The sequence below is a fragment of the Andrographis paniculata genome, unplaced genomic scaffold (assembly GCF_009805555.1).
Source record: "Andrographis paniculata isolate CXL003 unplaced genomic scaffold, ASM980555v1 Contig70END, whole genome shotgun sequence".
Classification (NCBI taxonomy): Eukaryota; Viridiplantae; Streptophyta; class Magnoliopsida; order Lamiales; family Acanthaceae; genus Andrographis; species Andrographis paniculata.
In genome coordinates this window covers 875,790-889,678 of record NW_026137607.1, presented here as the reverse complement: position 1 = coordinate 889,678, position 13,889 = coordinate 875,790, and the positions used below count along the sequence as shown (strand labels likewise).

The window sequence follows — 13,889 nt, the reverse complement described above, 5'->3', positions numbered from 1 at the left end:
TCTTTAAAAAAAAAAAAAAAAAAAAAAAAAAAACAAAGCCTCTATTCAAACATAAACACAGTGAAAGTGAATCCATTTTCTTGACTGTAATTTAATTAAAATACAAATTTCACTATTATTACTCATAGGGTGCGGTTTCTTTGTTTAATCCGATGTAATAATCGCATTATCAAGAATAAATGATTTGTCGTCCATTAAGGGATTGCTAGTAAAAGAGTTTGATTTGTGAGCGTGGGGTTACCTGCCATACTGGTTTGCAAGATAATTAGTCTTATAATTATATTATTTATTAATCATATTTTGGATTATAGAAAAAATTGTTTTTTAGTCTGGTAATTGAGTCCACTTATTATTTTAGTTTGTTCACAGAATTCACATATATTTTTGCACAAAATCTATCGTATTTTTAAAATTGGCGTCAAACTCTCTTAGATAAGAATGTCAAATGGAACAAGTTAGCTCCAGACATGATCTTAATGGGAAGGGTCTAAAAAAATTAGTTCAAGACGGGTTGTGGATTTTGAATTTTAGATCCGGTCGGATTCGAAACAAGTTAGGGGTTTTACTAAACTCTACTAGATATAATGGCTAAAATTTGAATAAATTTTATAATTTTAATTTTTAAATCTCTAAAATAAAAATATATTAATTTTTTAATATTTATATTTAGTCTAAAAAAAAATAAAAACAAACTCTTTAATTTTAATATATTTTAAATAATATCATATAAAATAATTATTCAAATTCAAAATTTTACAAATTTAAAAATTCAAATTCAAAAATCATATCCACAACAAACACACCCTATTTCTCCTAAATAAATATACAATATACTAATTAAATTTAAAAATAAAAAGTAAAACCCTAATCCCTCGAGCGTCTGCCCCGCCGTATCTCTTCAAAGTAATTGTCGTCATCGTCTTCCTGAGCGCCGCCGTCTTCGTCTACATCTTCATCTCCCTCTTACCTTTTTCTGCCGCCGTCTTCGTCTTCCTTCTCCCTAGAACCTATACAAAGGACACGATTTATTCTGCAAGCGGTTCGGCGGCAATGGCGAAAGGCGGGGCCATTGTAGCAGCTTCGAAAACGGATCTCAAGAAAAAACAGAAGCAAGCAAAGAAATCCAAGTCCGGCGGCTTCGAGTCGCTTGGTTTGAGCGCTAATGTGTACAGTGGTGTCAAGAAGAAGGGGTACAGAGTGCCGACGCCGATCCAGCGGAAGACGATGCCATTAATTCTATCTGGATACGACGTCGTTGCCATGGCCCGCACCGGCTCCGGCAAAACGGCGGCGTTTCTGATCCCAATGCTTCAGAGACTCCAGCATCATGTTCCGCAGGCTGGAGTTAGGGCTCTGATTCTATCTCCCACGCGTGATTTAGCCCTCCAGACTTTCAAGTTTACCAAGGAACTCGGTCGCTTTACAGGTAAATACTGTTTAAAATCTTACAGAAGCATTGTTTTTGGAAGTGTTGGGTTTGATTATGGCTTATGATGTGTGGATTATCAGAATGAGGATAGAAGTTCTTGGGCATTTGTGTTTGGTTGCTTTATTAGCTTCTAAATAACTGAATCCTCCACGTTATTGACATTAGGTATTACCAAGGTATCAAATTTCAGTATCGGAGTTGATTTTGGACATGTAAATTTACAGAAAATTTAGCCTTCGATTTTAAAGAAATCATGGAAATTAGTTGGGATGTATTTAATGAAATTTTAGATATTTCTTTCTAGAAAAATAAATAAATTCCGTTAAGTTTTGGGTAAGTTTTAAAAAAAAAATCGGATTTTGAGTTAAATTTTGATAGGAATTCTTCGAAAAGATATTATATCTAAAATTTGGTTTTGTTGTGTCCAAATGGAAATTTTTAGTACACCGAGTATTACTGACTGTTGAATTATTTTCTTGTATTTGTAGACCTTCGTGCTAGTTTATTGGTTGGTGGTGATAGTATGGAAAGCCAGTTCGAAGAATTGGCACAGAATCCTGATTGCATAATAGCTACGCCTGGCAGGCTTATGCATCATCTGGAAGAGGTTGATGACATGTCATTGCGTACGGTAGAATATGTTGTTTTTGATGAAGCCGATTGCCTTTTTAGCATGGGATTTGCCGAACAATTACATAAAATTCTTGGTCAGCTGGGGGAGAATAGGCAGACATTGCTCTTTAGTGCAACTCTACCGAGTGCCCTTGCCGAGTTTGCCAAGGCTGGTCTAAGGGATCCGCAGCTAGTAAGGCTTGATTTGGAGACGAAAATTAGCCCGGACCTGAAGCTTACGTTTTTCACTTTAAGGCAGGAGGAAAAATATGCGGCGCTTCTGTATTTGATTAGGGAGCACATAAGCGCCGATCATCAAACATTAATTTTTGTTTCGACCAAGTATCATGTGGAATTTCTTAATACACTCTTCAGAGAAGATGGTATAGTGGCATCTGTTTGCTACGGTGATATGGATCAAGATGCCCGAAAAATCCATATATCAAAATTTAGGTCCAGAAAGACTATGCTGTTGATAGTGACAGATGTGGCTGCACGGGGAATTGATATACCTTTGCTGGACAATGTCGTCAATTTTGATTTCCCACCTAAACCAAAACTTTTTGTCCACCGTGTGGGGCGAGCTGCTAGGGCTGGTCGGACTGGTACGGCATTTTCTTTTGTTACATCCGAAGACATGGCTTACTTGTTAGATCTCCATCTCTTTCTCTCGAAACCCGTTCGACCTGCTCCATCAGAAGAAGAGGTTCTTAGAGATATGGATGGTGTTTTGACTAAAATTGATCAAGCTGTGGCGAATGGGGAAACTGTTTATGGACGTTTCCCTCAGAGAGCTATTGATCTGTATTCAGACAGAGCTCGTGAGATAATGGATTCGTCTAGTGAACTAGATGCATTACTGAAGCCTTCTACCAGGGCATTCAGCTTGTACACAAATACGAAAGCGAAGCCATCTAGAGAATCTATTAAAAGAGTAAAGAACTTGCCTCGTGAAGGTCTACATCCAATGTTTAAAAATGTCCTGGGTGGTGATGAGTTAACAGCTTTAGCCTTTTCTGAACGCCTGAAAGTATTTAGGTGAGTACCGATTCCACTTTGAAGAACAGTTTTCAAAGAGTACGCAGGTAACTAATGATTTTACACAACTATCTTTTATAGGCCAAAGCAAACCATCTTGGAAGCTGAAGGTGAGGCTGCAAAATCGAAAAACAAACAGGTAAATCAGCTTGTATAGTTTAACCCTTACTGAATTTTGTGTCATTATTGATTCAAATTTGATGATAAGATGAAATTTCAGGGTGCTTCTAGCCAGTGGGTTGATATAATGAAGATGAAAAGAGCCATTCATGAAGGGGTGATCAATAAAGTTCTTGAAAAGCATTCGAAAGATCATGATGCAAAGGTAATTTGTTCAATCATTTTCTTTTTAGTTGAGAATTGGTGGAGTACAGATTATTGTCTCCTCTAAAATGGAATGATACTTCTGTTCGATGTGATTCTTAACAATTTTTATGATATTTTCACAAATTTGTGGTCTTATCGAACACATCTTGCATTAGCCACCATGCAGATCACAGATGTGGGTGCATTGAATCACAGAATAGTTCCTTTTTCTTGATGTTTGCTTCTCGTCATTTTACTAATGAAGAATTTTCATTGTTCCAGGAAAAAGAACCAGAACAAATTTCTTCGAGTAACAAGCAGAAGCAAGGTACTTGGAATGTGGCATATGTAAAAATGATGTGCTATGAATTGGATAGGAAACAAGGAAATGGCATATAAGCATGAATTAGATGCAATTAGTAATAGTACGAAAGGGTTCGAGAAATAGTAATGTTTGGGATGAATAGAAGATACCATTAAGGTGTTTGTGTTGATTCCCTATAACTAACTTTCCGTAGACTCCTGAATGAGATTAGATGGAACTATCAACTTTATCTGCCTTTCAACGTTATGTGATTATCTTAGGAGATGATGATCAATTGGATTGTGATGCAATATGCTATAAGCATTTAGATTATAAGTTTTAGCTAGTTATTATAATGTTACCAAATTGTGCTGACAGTTTCGGGAACCAAAAGGAAGTCGCAGAGCTTCAAAGATGATGAGTATTTCATTAGTTGTGTGCCAACAAATCAGGTGAGTTGCTTTATTTATTTATTTATTTTTAATTGGGGTGTATATTCTGCATTTTTGCCACTATTTATTAATTGGCGTTGTATACAATTTAATACAATTTGGAAACTATGTCTCAGCACTTTGAAGCAGGGCTTTCTGTTCGAGCTGGACCAGGCCTTGAATCAAATAGGTATGGATGGTGATCGATATTAGAATATTTTATTTCATATAGCATCCACATTTTTTCATTCCAGCATCACGAATATACTGCGTGGGTGTCCTTTAGCCTTGCAATAGATCTAAATTTTCTTGTGCGATATTATATATGGCTCATAGTATTAATTATCTTATAAAAGGATCTTTGAGTTTAATTTACAGGAAAAGGATTCATTTATGTTGTAGAATTGATGACGGAGAATCTGTTTATATCGGGACGGATAATTGACATTTGGTAGCTAATGCACAGGTTAGACAATGCTGTTCTTGATCTAAATGCCGATGACTCCGGAGGATTGCATAAGCAGAAGTCTTTGTATCACTGGGATAAGGTGCATATCAATGCAATACAATACGAGCCGCGACCATATTTCAAATTTTAATGTCTTGTATTTGTCACAGAGAAGCAAAAAGTACGTGAAGCTGAACAATGGAGATCGAGTGACAGCCAGCGGGAAGGTATTATATTTGGACACTACATATGAATGATTTTTTTTTTTTTTTTTCCTCTCCTCCCCACGTCTTCTGACTGATTTGATATGTGGTTGATTGGGTTAACGAATTTTTATGTTAATTTCCGGTTCACAGATAAAAACAGAAAGTGGCGCGAAAGTGAAAACAAAGAAGTCCGGAATATACAAGAAGTGGAAACAACGGACACACAAGAATGTATCTCTGAGAGGCACCGGCGGCGACAGCGCCGAGGGAGCTGGTAGTTCTTCAGGTGAGATTTTTATATGCCTTCATTTGCTCTAGTCTTTTCCTATGACATCTTTAGAGGGATTTCGTTTTCGAAGAAATAAAAAAGATCGTAGATATGAAAAGCTCTCTATTTAGTTTGAAGAATTATATTGAGAATCTCTATTTTATCTTGGCGACATTTTTGTTGAAAGGTCGTCCTGCATTTGGTGGGGATAACCGGAGATTCAAAGGGAGGAAACCACATAGTTCGATTCCAAATGCTCATGTCCGTTCGGAAATTAGAGATGTCGAGAAAGTTGCAAAAAATCGACTACAGAAGGCGGACAGAGTTTCATATCTCAAGAGCAAACCGCAGCAGCGCAGAGGGAAAAAGAAGTCCGATAAGAAGAAGAGCAGTGGAAGAAAGTGAAAATACAATACTGGGGAACATTTTTGTTGTTTAATACAATCCGATCGATCATTCTAGAAAATCAGTGGAGAAAATTGTTTTTGCATATTCTCGGTTACGTTATTTAATTACAAGATAGAAAATTCGTGTTTTTTACTTGTTATAAAGAAGAAAATAGCTCAGCTCGTTAGGGTCAAATTTAAGTTGGAGCGCAGGTCGAAAAGTTTGAAATTTTTTTGCCTATTTCATATATATTTTAATGCATAAATTAAATATTTCTAATTTTATTCCCAAGTAAAATATTAATTTTATTTATTAATAAATACATGATTGTTGGAAAAAGTGGGTAATTAAATACACGGAAAAATAAGGGCTCGTTTCTTTTACAAAATTTTTTTTGCACTTAAGGTGTTTAGTTTTTGAATAATGAAAAATTAAATTTAAATAATTATCTGATTTCATATAAATAAATAGTTATATGATATTTTTAGTAAATTAATTTTTAAAATGATTTAAAAAAAATAAAATTAAAAATTTTATTACATTTTTTTTTTTTTTTTCAAAGTAAAGAAAAATTAAAGATCCTTGTTAAACCCCAAAAGAATAGAGAACACAACATCAGTTTAGTAGAAGTTAATAAAAATAAAAATGATAAATGTTATAAAATTTATAACTTAATATAAATATATATATATATATAATAAAGTATGGTTAAGACAGAATTTTATGATAAAATATATTATATATATATATATATATTTCTATGTTTGTGTGTTTGAATTTGAAAGAGAGAGATAGTAAGATATAGAGACAGAGAGGGAGAGAGAGACAGACAGAAGAGTAAAACATATATTCTTTTATTTATGGAATCAAAGCCAATTTATAGATATATTTCATACAACGATTCCTTAACAAACTCCTTTCGTCCAATAAAAAGTGTTCATTTTTCTATTTTAGTCCGTACCATAACAAAGTATCAATTTTTTTTTAGTAACTGTACTATCTACCTAACATTACAAATACCCTTACAACTAACAATATATTACACAAATGCCATTACTTTTATATCACATATACTAATATGATCCTATTATATCTTAATATAATACTAATATTTCTGAAACTATATAAAAAAACAAATGGAGTATATGATTTTGTGTCTATAGAAAACATTGACGCATGGCATTAAATGACACATAAAACATATGTGTCACGACAATAAATTATAATATTTCTCCTTAATATCTTTTTTTATTTTAAGCAAACACTTAATTATTTAAATTTGATAAAATAAATAAATAAATAAATAAAATATTTGAAGTAATTTTAGAATAAAATAAATAATTAAATAATTTATTAACCAGTTATTTAATAATCTTTTTGTACGAATTGCTACCAAATGTTACGAAAAATGAAAAATAAAAATTATAAAATAAAATATTGGTCAATTATTTATTTATTTATTTTATTCAAATAAGGAGTGTGTTTTTATAGATGAGTTTAATTTTTATATTATGAAAAATTATTGATGATATAAAAAATAATATTTTTATTAAATTATTGATTTTTTGTATGTGAGTAAAAAATATATTCTCCCTTCATCCATTTAGAATCTACTTTAGGATTTTGTAGTAGATTAAAAAATATTACTATCTCTGTCCCATAAATATAGTCTTAATTGGGTTGGGCACAAGATTTAAGGAATATTGATATTATATTGGTAGTTTGTAAAAGTTGGGACGGAGGAAGTATTATTTTATTAGTTAATGGAAGTGTACAAGATATTTTGACATTTTTGTCATTTGACTTTTTTTTATGTATAAAATAATTGTATGTACAATGATATATTTATAATTTAAGTAAAAATTAATGATAGTTTGATATTAATGCATTATTACTTTTATTAAATTTAAAAAGCTAAATCGCACAATATCTGTTGTTTCATGAAATTGCGTCAAATAATGCAATTTAGCCTTTTTAATTTACTACAGGTATTGTGCAATTTATTTTTACTATTTAGGCTAAATATAAGAAAAATCAATATATTTCTAATTTTAAGGGTTTAGAAATTGAGATATTAAATTTTATTTGCAGTTTGAATGTATTTAGGTCAAATACTGTTAAATAATGACCGCCGAAGGGTTAGACGTTGAATTTATGAAACCACGATAAAGTTTGACACAGTTTTAAAAGTATAGAGGATTTGACGCAATTTCATAAAACTTATTGTGCAATTTAGCTAATTTAAAAATTAATACTTTTGTACGAGACAGACGAAAATTCAAAAAGATAAATTAGAACTAATTGAGTATTATGTTATTGTGTATATATTACATTTTTAAAAACTATTTTTGGGATTCGTTTCACTTAAAATTTAAAAACTTTAAAATATTTTACTTTTTTTCTGTTTTTTTTTTTAATATTAAGACTACATAATTAGATACATATTTACAGTTAAACATCAATTTTAAATTAAATGGTATTTTGTGTATATTTTTAATTTAACAGAAAATTTTACGCAACAAATAAATTATAAGATCTTGCAGGTATTATGCAACTTATCAAAACAAAAATAATATATATATTTTAAACAAAGAAATAGAAAATTGTATAATACTTTCTTTCATCTGCTATAATTATGCAAGTTTTTTTTTTTTTTTTTTCACTACATATTAAACTTATATATAATTTATTTATAATAAATAATTTTATTTATAATTTTATTATTTTTATTTTTCACTTCTCAGGTCAATCTTTTTTATAATTTTTTTTAAATAAATTTTCAAAAATATATATTATTTTAATATTAAAATATTACTATTGCTTAAAACATTTTGAGTTTTGAAGTTTTAAAGATTTTTCACGTTGATAAAATATATAATTTTTTAAATATTATTAATAATTATCAATTCTTTTGAAAATATATAAAATACCTGACCGAAGTAATACCCAAATCAAATATCCATATTACTGATTAGTTTTTTTTATTATAAAAAGAAAAATGAATTTTCTTACCGGATAAAGTTTCTTGAAAATGTAAAAATAATAAATTATAATAATTATATAAATTAATTTTGGTTAAGATATGCAACGATCCGTTGTCGTCCAGCGGTTAGGATATCTGGCTTTCACCCAGGAGACCCGGGTTCGATTCCCGGCAACGGAATTTTTTATTCTTTTTCCGATCAATCTGAGCCGTTGGTTGGGAAGCAAATCGGCGGTCAGAAATCTTCTCCTCGAAGGCACTAAATATTTGTAGCCGTTGGGCAAAAGTTGAGTAATTTTTTAATTCCCAAATTAGTCAGCTGCTAATTAGGGTTTGTTTGTTGGAGGGAATTTGCTTCTGGAGGCTTCTGGACTTTGCCGATTCATCGAATCCCATCCGAGAAGGTACTACAGTTTTCAATTTGCCTTTGACGAATGTGCAGATCGATCGATAGTTCTGTGATTGATATCTTACTTTTGTTTAGCTTTAGGAGCGTTGTTAGCGGATTTTACGGATTCTGTAGGGATTGCTCTGTAGTTCCTCGATGATAGGAGCTGACGGTTGTGCTTTCCTTTTTTAGCTGTTCGTTTGTGTTTCTCGTGTTCGTTTTTGCGTGATATATTTGCTTCTATTTGTTTTTTGGATTGGCGGTAAGATATGTTGTTGTTATGCGGTGAACAATGGCGGAAACTTGCTGGATTTCACTACGTTTTTCTCGAACGATTTGATTATTTGATTCCTTTTTGGTATGAGAATGGACTTATTTCATTGATTTTATTAAAACTTTGGCTATAATTGCATAATGCCTCGATTAGTGTTTGGATTTTCTGATTATTATCTGTCCTTTGAATACAGATTCTGTCTTGGATGAGTAGTGGTGAAATGTTGGATTGGGAGTAGAGGTGTTTTCTGCTGCGTAAGCGTATCAGGTCTGCATTGCTCGAACGAAATGCCGTCGTATTATTTATCAAAACTCCGTGGAACAATTCCGAGAGGTTTTTGGAGATATGGGAAGGAAATTTGGATCCAAGATCATTTAGATGCATTGATTGGCCAGGGGAAGTTTTCGATTGGCCATTTGAGGCTGCTACATTTCTTACCCTTGGGAACATCTACTGATTTGGATTTGTTTGTTCGGACCAGTGCTGTTGCTGCTGCTCAAGCAAGTTTGCACTTACACAATCAATCGGGGAATCTTTCGGCTCGTTGCCCAGTTTCTCGTGCCTTTTCTATATCATCTTCCCCAAGGACTCCATTTCAGGTGAGTGGATATCATACTGATTGTTTGATGTCAGAAGCTAGTCCAATTTCGAGAGTTAGCTCGTGTAAGGTTCCCATGGCCGTTTGTGGGTCTCGATCAACTCTCGCTAACTGTGGTATTCGTAATTTGACTTGGAAGCCCTCCCAGCCTGGCCTCTGTTCGAATCAGACTTCCAATTGTTGTAGCCGAAATTGCTTTGAAAACTATCGAAAAGCCACCATGAGTTTGAGTAATAAAGAGAAGTTAAATAACTTCTTGCACTGTGGCTACTTCACAGTTAGTCTTGCAAAGACGAAAGGCAACAGAAATTCATTTCTGGGTGTCGGGTTTGAGTGTTTACATATCTCGTCACGTGCGTGTTCATCTACCGGCACTGCACCAGAAGTATCCATGGATTCGATGAAAGAGGAGCTGCATTCAAGTTCTGATCCCCCTGAGCTGTATGTATCATTTAATTTTGTTGAAGTAAACTAGAATGTCACATTAAAACAGTAACTTGAAATAATTCCTATATTATCATAACTTGGTGATTTTAATTTGTCATTGGTTGTAGGAATGTTCCAATCGACAGGACTCTGAAATTAAATTCAGCATCGTGTTACCTGCCTCATCCGGATAAAGAAGAAACTGGCGGAGAGGATGCTCATTTCATTTGCACAGATGAACAAGCCATTGGGGTAGCTGATGGTGTCGGCGGATGGGCTGATTTAGGCATTGATGCCGGGCAGTATGCTCGCGAGCTCATGTCTAATTCTGCTAATGCAATTCGGGAAGAACCTAGGGGCTCTATCGACCCAGCCCGGGTCCTCGAGAAAGCCTATTCTAGCACAAAAGCTAAAGGGTCGTCAACAGCTTGTATCATTGTTCTCACTAATCAGGTATATACTTACTATCCAATTCGAATCACCGTAATTTACTTCTTAGGAGATGCTCGATCATTGATAAAAAAAAGGAAAAAAAAGAACTTGTTTATAAACCATATCTGTACTGATAACTTTGCATTGACGATCGATATTTCTCAAACGGCATAGGGTCTCCATGCCATTAATTTAGGCGACAGCGGATTCATGGTAGTTAGAGATGGATGTACGGTTTTCAAATCCCCTGTTCAGCAGCACGATTTCAATTTTACTTACCAGTTGGCAAACGGGGATGCTGGCGATTTGCCTAGCTCTGGACAGGTTGGTTTACTCTTCATTTCTATCGATTTGCCTTTACGCCTTTTGTTAAGTAAATTTTAAAATCGATGATTATTTCTTGTTCAACTCATTGGCAAGACTAGTGTTTTCTCGAATCATTTCTTGACTTGATCTTGAATAGGGCGGAATTGCCTTAAACATTGTTGATATGTCTTGAATTTAGTTTGTCACTTCTCTAAGTTTTTACAGAGGTCTCGTCTTGCTGTCCGGTCAGTGACTCGGGGTGTCAAGGGGGATCCCCCTTGCCTGGGTCTGGGGGCGCGGAGTGGCCCCTGGCCCGACGCTGGCCCATGGTATGCAACATTGGGCTTTTGAGTTGGTATTAGATTGAGTCCGTCTTATGTATTCTCTTAGTTTATTTAAATAGATTTAGAGATATAAAATCTATAATATGTAATATTGTCGTCCTCTTTACTAAATCTGTGTCTTCTTTACGTTTTTGTTTGTTATTCGATCACTAATTCTAATCGGTCACAACAAGCACATATAAGGCTAGAAAACAACATATATATTGTTTTTTTTTAAAAATATGTGTTGTTAGTTCATATTTGTAAATGTAATGTATGAATATAATTTTTAAATCAACAGTAACATATGTTGCGTGAAACTGTTTTATGTGTTGTTAGTTTTATTTGTATTATGTTTACATAAATCACATGTTTGTTTCTATATATTTTGACGCTTCCTTTTGCAAGGTTTATTTTCGATTAACTATCCAGCGCAGGTGTTCAAAGTACCTGTTGCTCCGGGAGATGTTATAATTGCCGGGACTGATGGGCTTTTCGACAACTTGTATAACAATGAAATCGCGGCCGTTGTGGTACATGGCATGCGAGCAGGCTTGGGCCCTCAGGTAACGGCGCAGAAAATTGCAGCCTTGGCACGACAACGAGCTCAGGACAAGGACCGGCAGACTCCGTTCTCTACGGCAGCACAAGAAGCCGGCTTCCGTTACTACGGCGGTAAACTTGACGACATCACTGTCGTAGTTTCTTACATTACATGTGATCACAATGTAAGTACCCTCTCTCTATCCATATATATATATATATATATATTATGTCTGTCCATCAAATTTATTTTCATTTTTTATTGTAATTCTTCAAATTTACCTTATTTTAATTTTGACAAAATAAAGAAGAACATTTAACTATTTATTACATTTTCTTTAATTACTAATTAAAATTTAAAAAAAAAAACCTCTAACTAATTTTTTATCACCTTTTCAATATAATATATTTTTTAAAAATTTCTATATCGAATTAGAATGTACTAATATATTACTCTGTCCGTCATTCAAAGCATTCAAATTCAAAGCATTCAAATTCTTGCTCATTTTTTTTGGATTGTCATAAAAAAAATATTTTTGTTTCTTTTTTAAGTAAAACATCATTATATTTTTGTATTTTTTTTATTATAAAAGAAATAAATAACAATTATTACTGACTTTTATTAAAATTTGTGTCCCATCTTTTATTAAAATTTGTGTCCGATCAAATGAGAATACATTTGCATGACGGATGGAGGACATGTTTTTTTGTTGCATATCTATCTCCGTGTTAGCGAAAAATATGTACAGAAGCTCCTAATCTGACAAAATGATCTAATGAATTATTCAATAAAATTTATATGTAGGCTTCTTTTTTTTTAATATATATTTAAATTGAAATACATTGGTAATGTTTTAAGGCCGGACTTGTGCAGGAGAACCTATCGGCGAGAAGCTCAAACTAGAGAAGATACATAATTGTTACAACGGTTGGATTTGCCACGTGGATTTTCGAAGGTTTTTGTTTTTTTAAAATGTGTTTATTTTTTCAATCTTCTTGTTTGTATGTATATATATAGAGACGTATTATTACACACACACAGTGAGAGAAGCCATAGAAATAGTGAGAGAACCTCGTACAGGTGTTGTTGCTGTCTGAATTTTGTGTAGTCGTCCAGTTGAGGTATCGGATTCCTCATCAACCCTTTTTACCTTTCGGTCAATAAATCAGGTCCGTTGATTTGCGGGTTGGGACCCGCGGGATGAAGGGCGTGGATTGCCCCGAGTAGAATTCCATCTTGGTACATTTATTAGATGACAAAATTATTTAAAACTCATTTATAATTTAAAATTCTGCAATTTTTTTATTTTTTATTTTTCATGTTTTAAAAAAATATTACACAATTTTTATAAGAGAATCCTCTGCAATGTTTATAAAAATACAAAAGAATTTTATGCAATTTTAAAGAAATTTTGTACAGTATTTTTTCATTCTAATTCAGAATATTTTTTCTTTACTATTTTCCTCCGTATTTTTTTTTAAAAAATAATTATATATGAATATCATAATATTTTAAATTTTTATTAAAACTATAAAGATTTTCACATAATTATTTTATGCAACAAGTCAATGGCCAAAAAAATCATAAGTTATTACAATTTTTTATTAATTAATAAAATAATGTTGTTTTTTAATTCACTATCAAACCTCATAAAATCTCTTTGAAAAGAGGTTGAGTAAGTCTCATGTAATTTTAAATAACAAGGAGTATGTGGTTTATAAACAATATTATCTTTTTAATTAGATGTCTAAACATTTGGTTTGTTATGTTTTGAAAACTATTTTTGCAAAAGGTAAATTATAGTATTAAACATCGTTGGTTCTCAGGTCATCAAAAAATAAAAAAATAAAAAATATAGTATTAAACATTTTTGACATATCGTGAATAGGAATTATTTCTTATTTAAAAAATATTGTATTAAATTTTTGTTTTATATTTTTAATAGTTAATATATCCATTGCCACTTATGGGTACATAGATCATGGTCGGAGAGAATAATTAACACAATACTCCCTCCGTTTCACATAATTTGTTTCTATTTTCTATTTTCGTCTGTCTCACATAACTTGTCTTTTTTTTTTTAGAAATATAATTATGCACTTTAATCGCATTTTAAATTTTAAATTTTATAATTTTCTTAATTTTTAATTAATCTATTTACTTATCTTAATCTTAATATTTAATTA

At 32.4% G+C, this 13,889-nt stretch overlaps 2 protein-coding genes and 1 non-coding gene across 8 annotated transcripts; all 3 read left to right on the top strand.

Moving 5' to 3' along the window:
* Positions 1 to 843: 843 nt before the first annotated feature.
* LOC127264438 (putative DEAD-box ATP-dependent RNA helicase 29) lies at positions 844 to 5,667 on the top strand. The gene is made up of 11 exons (XM_051293975.1): positions 844 to 1,426; positions 1,918 to 3,079; positions 3,161 to 3,218; positions 3,300 to 3,404; positions 3,668 to 3,713; positions 4,068 to 4,141; positions 4,258 to 4,310; positions 4,587 to 4,668; positions 4,739 to 4,795; positions 4,925 to 5,060; positions 5,230 to 5,667. The coding sequence occupies exons 1-11, from the start codon at positions 1,051 to 1,053 to the stop codon at positions 5,445 to 5,447; spliced, it is 2,367 nt and encodes a 788-aa protein (XP_051149932.1). The 5' UTR covers positions 844 to 1,050; the 3' UTR covers positions 5,448 to 5,667.
* Positions 5,668 to 8,520: 2,853 nt separating this feature from the next.
* Positions 8,521 to 8,592, top strand: TRNAE-UUC (transfer RNA glutamic acid (anticodon UUC)). Its single transcript has one exon. It is a non-coding gene; the product is annotated as a tRNA-Glu (tRNA).
* A 32-nt stretch (positions 8,593 to 8,624) lies between these two features.
* Positions 8,625 to 12,902, top strand: LOC127264540 (probable protein phosphatase 2C 55). Of its 6 annotated transcripts, none has more exons than XM_051294124.1 (7): positions 8,642 to 8,816; positions 9,268 to 9,673; positions 9,812 to 10,113; positions 10,227 to 10,551; positions 10,705 to 10,854; positions 11,597 to 11,887; positions 12,577 to 12,902. In XM_051294124.1, exons 2-7 carry the CDS (start codon positions 9,362 to 9,364, stop codon positions 12,604 to 12,606), a joined length of 1,410 nt encoding a protein of 469 aa, XP_051150081.1. In that variant the 5' UTR covers positions 8,642 to 8,816; positions 9,268 to 9,361; the 3' UTR covers positions 12,607 to 12,902. The 6 variants fall into 6 exon arrangements, with proteins under 6 accessions (XP_051150082.1, XP_051150083.1, XP_051150081.1 ...); XM_051294122.1 differs by adding an exon at positions 8,897 to 8,972 and having other exon boundaries at positions 9,268 to 10,113; XM_051294121.1 differs by having other exon boundaries at positions 8,643 to 8,816; positions 9,268 to 10,113.
* Positions 12,903 to 13,889: the final 987 nt, after the last annotated feature.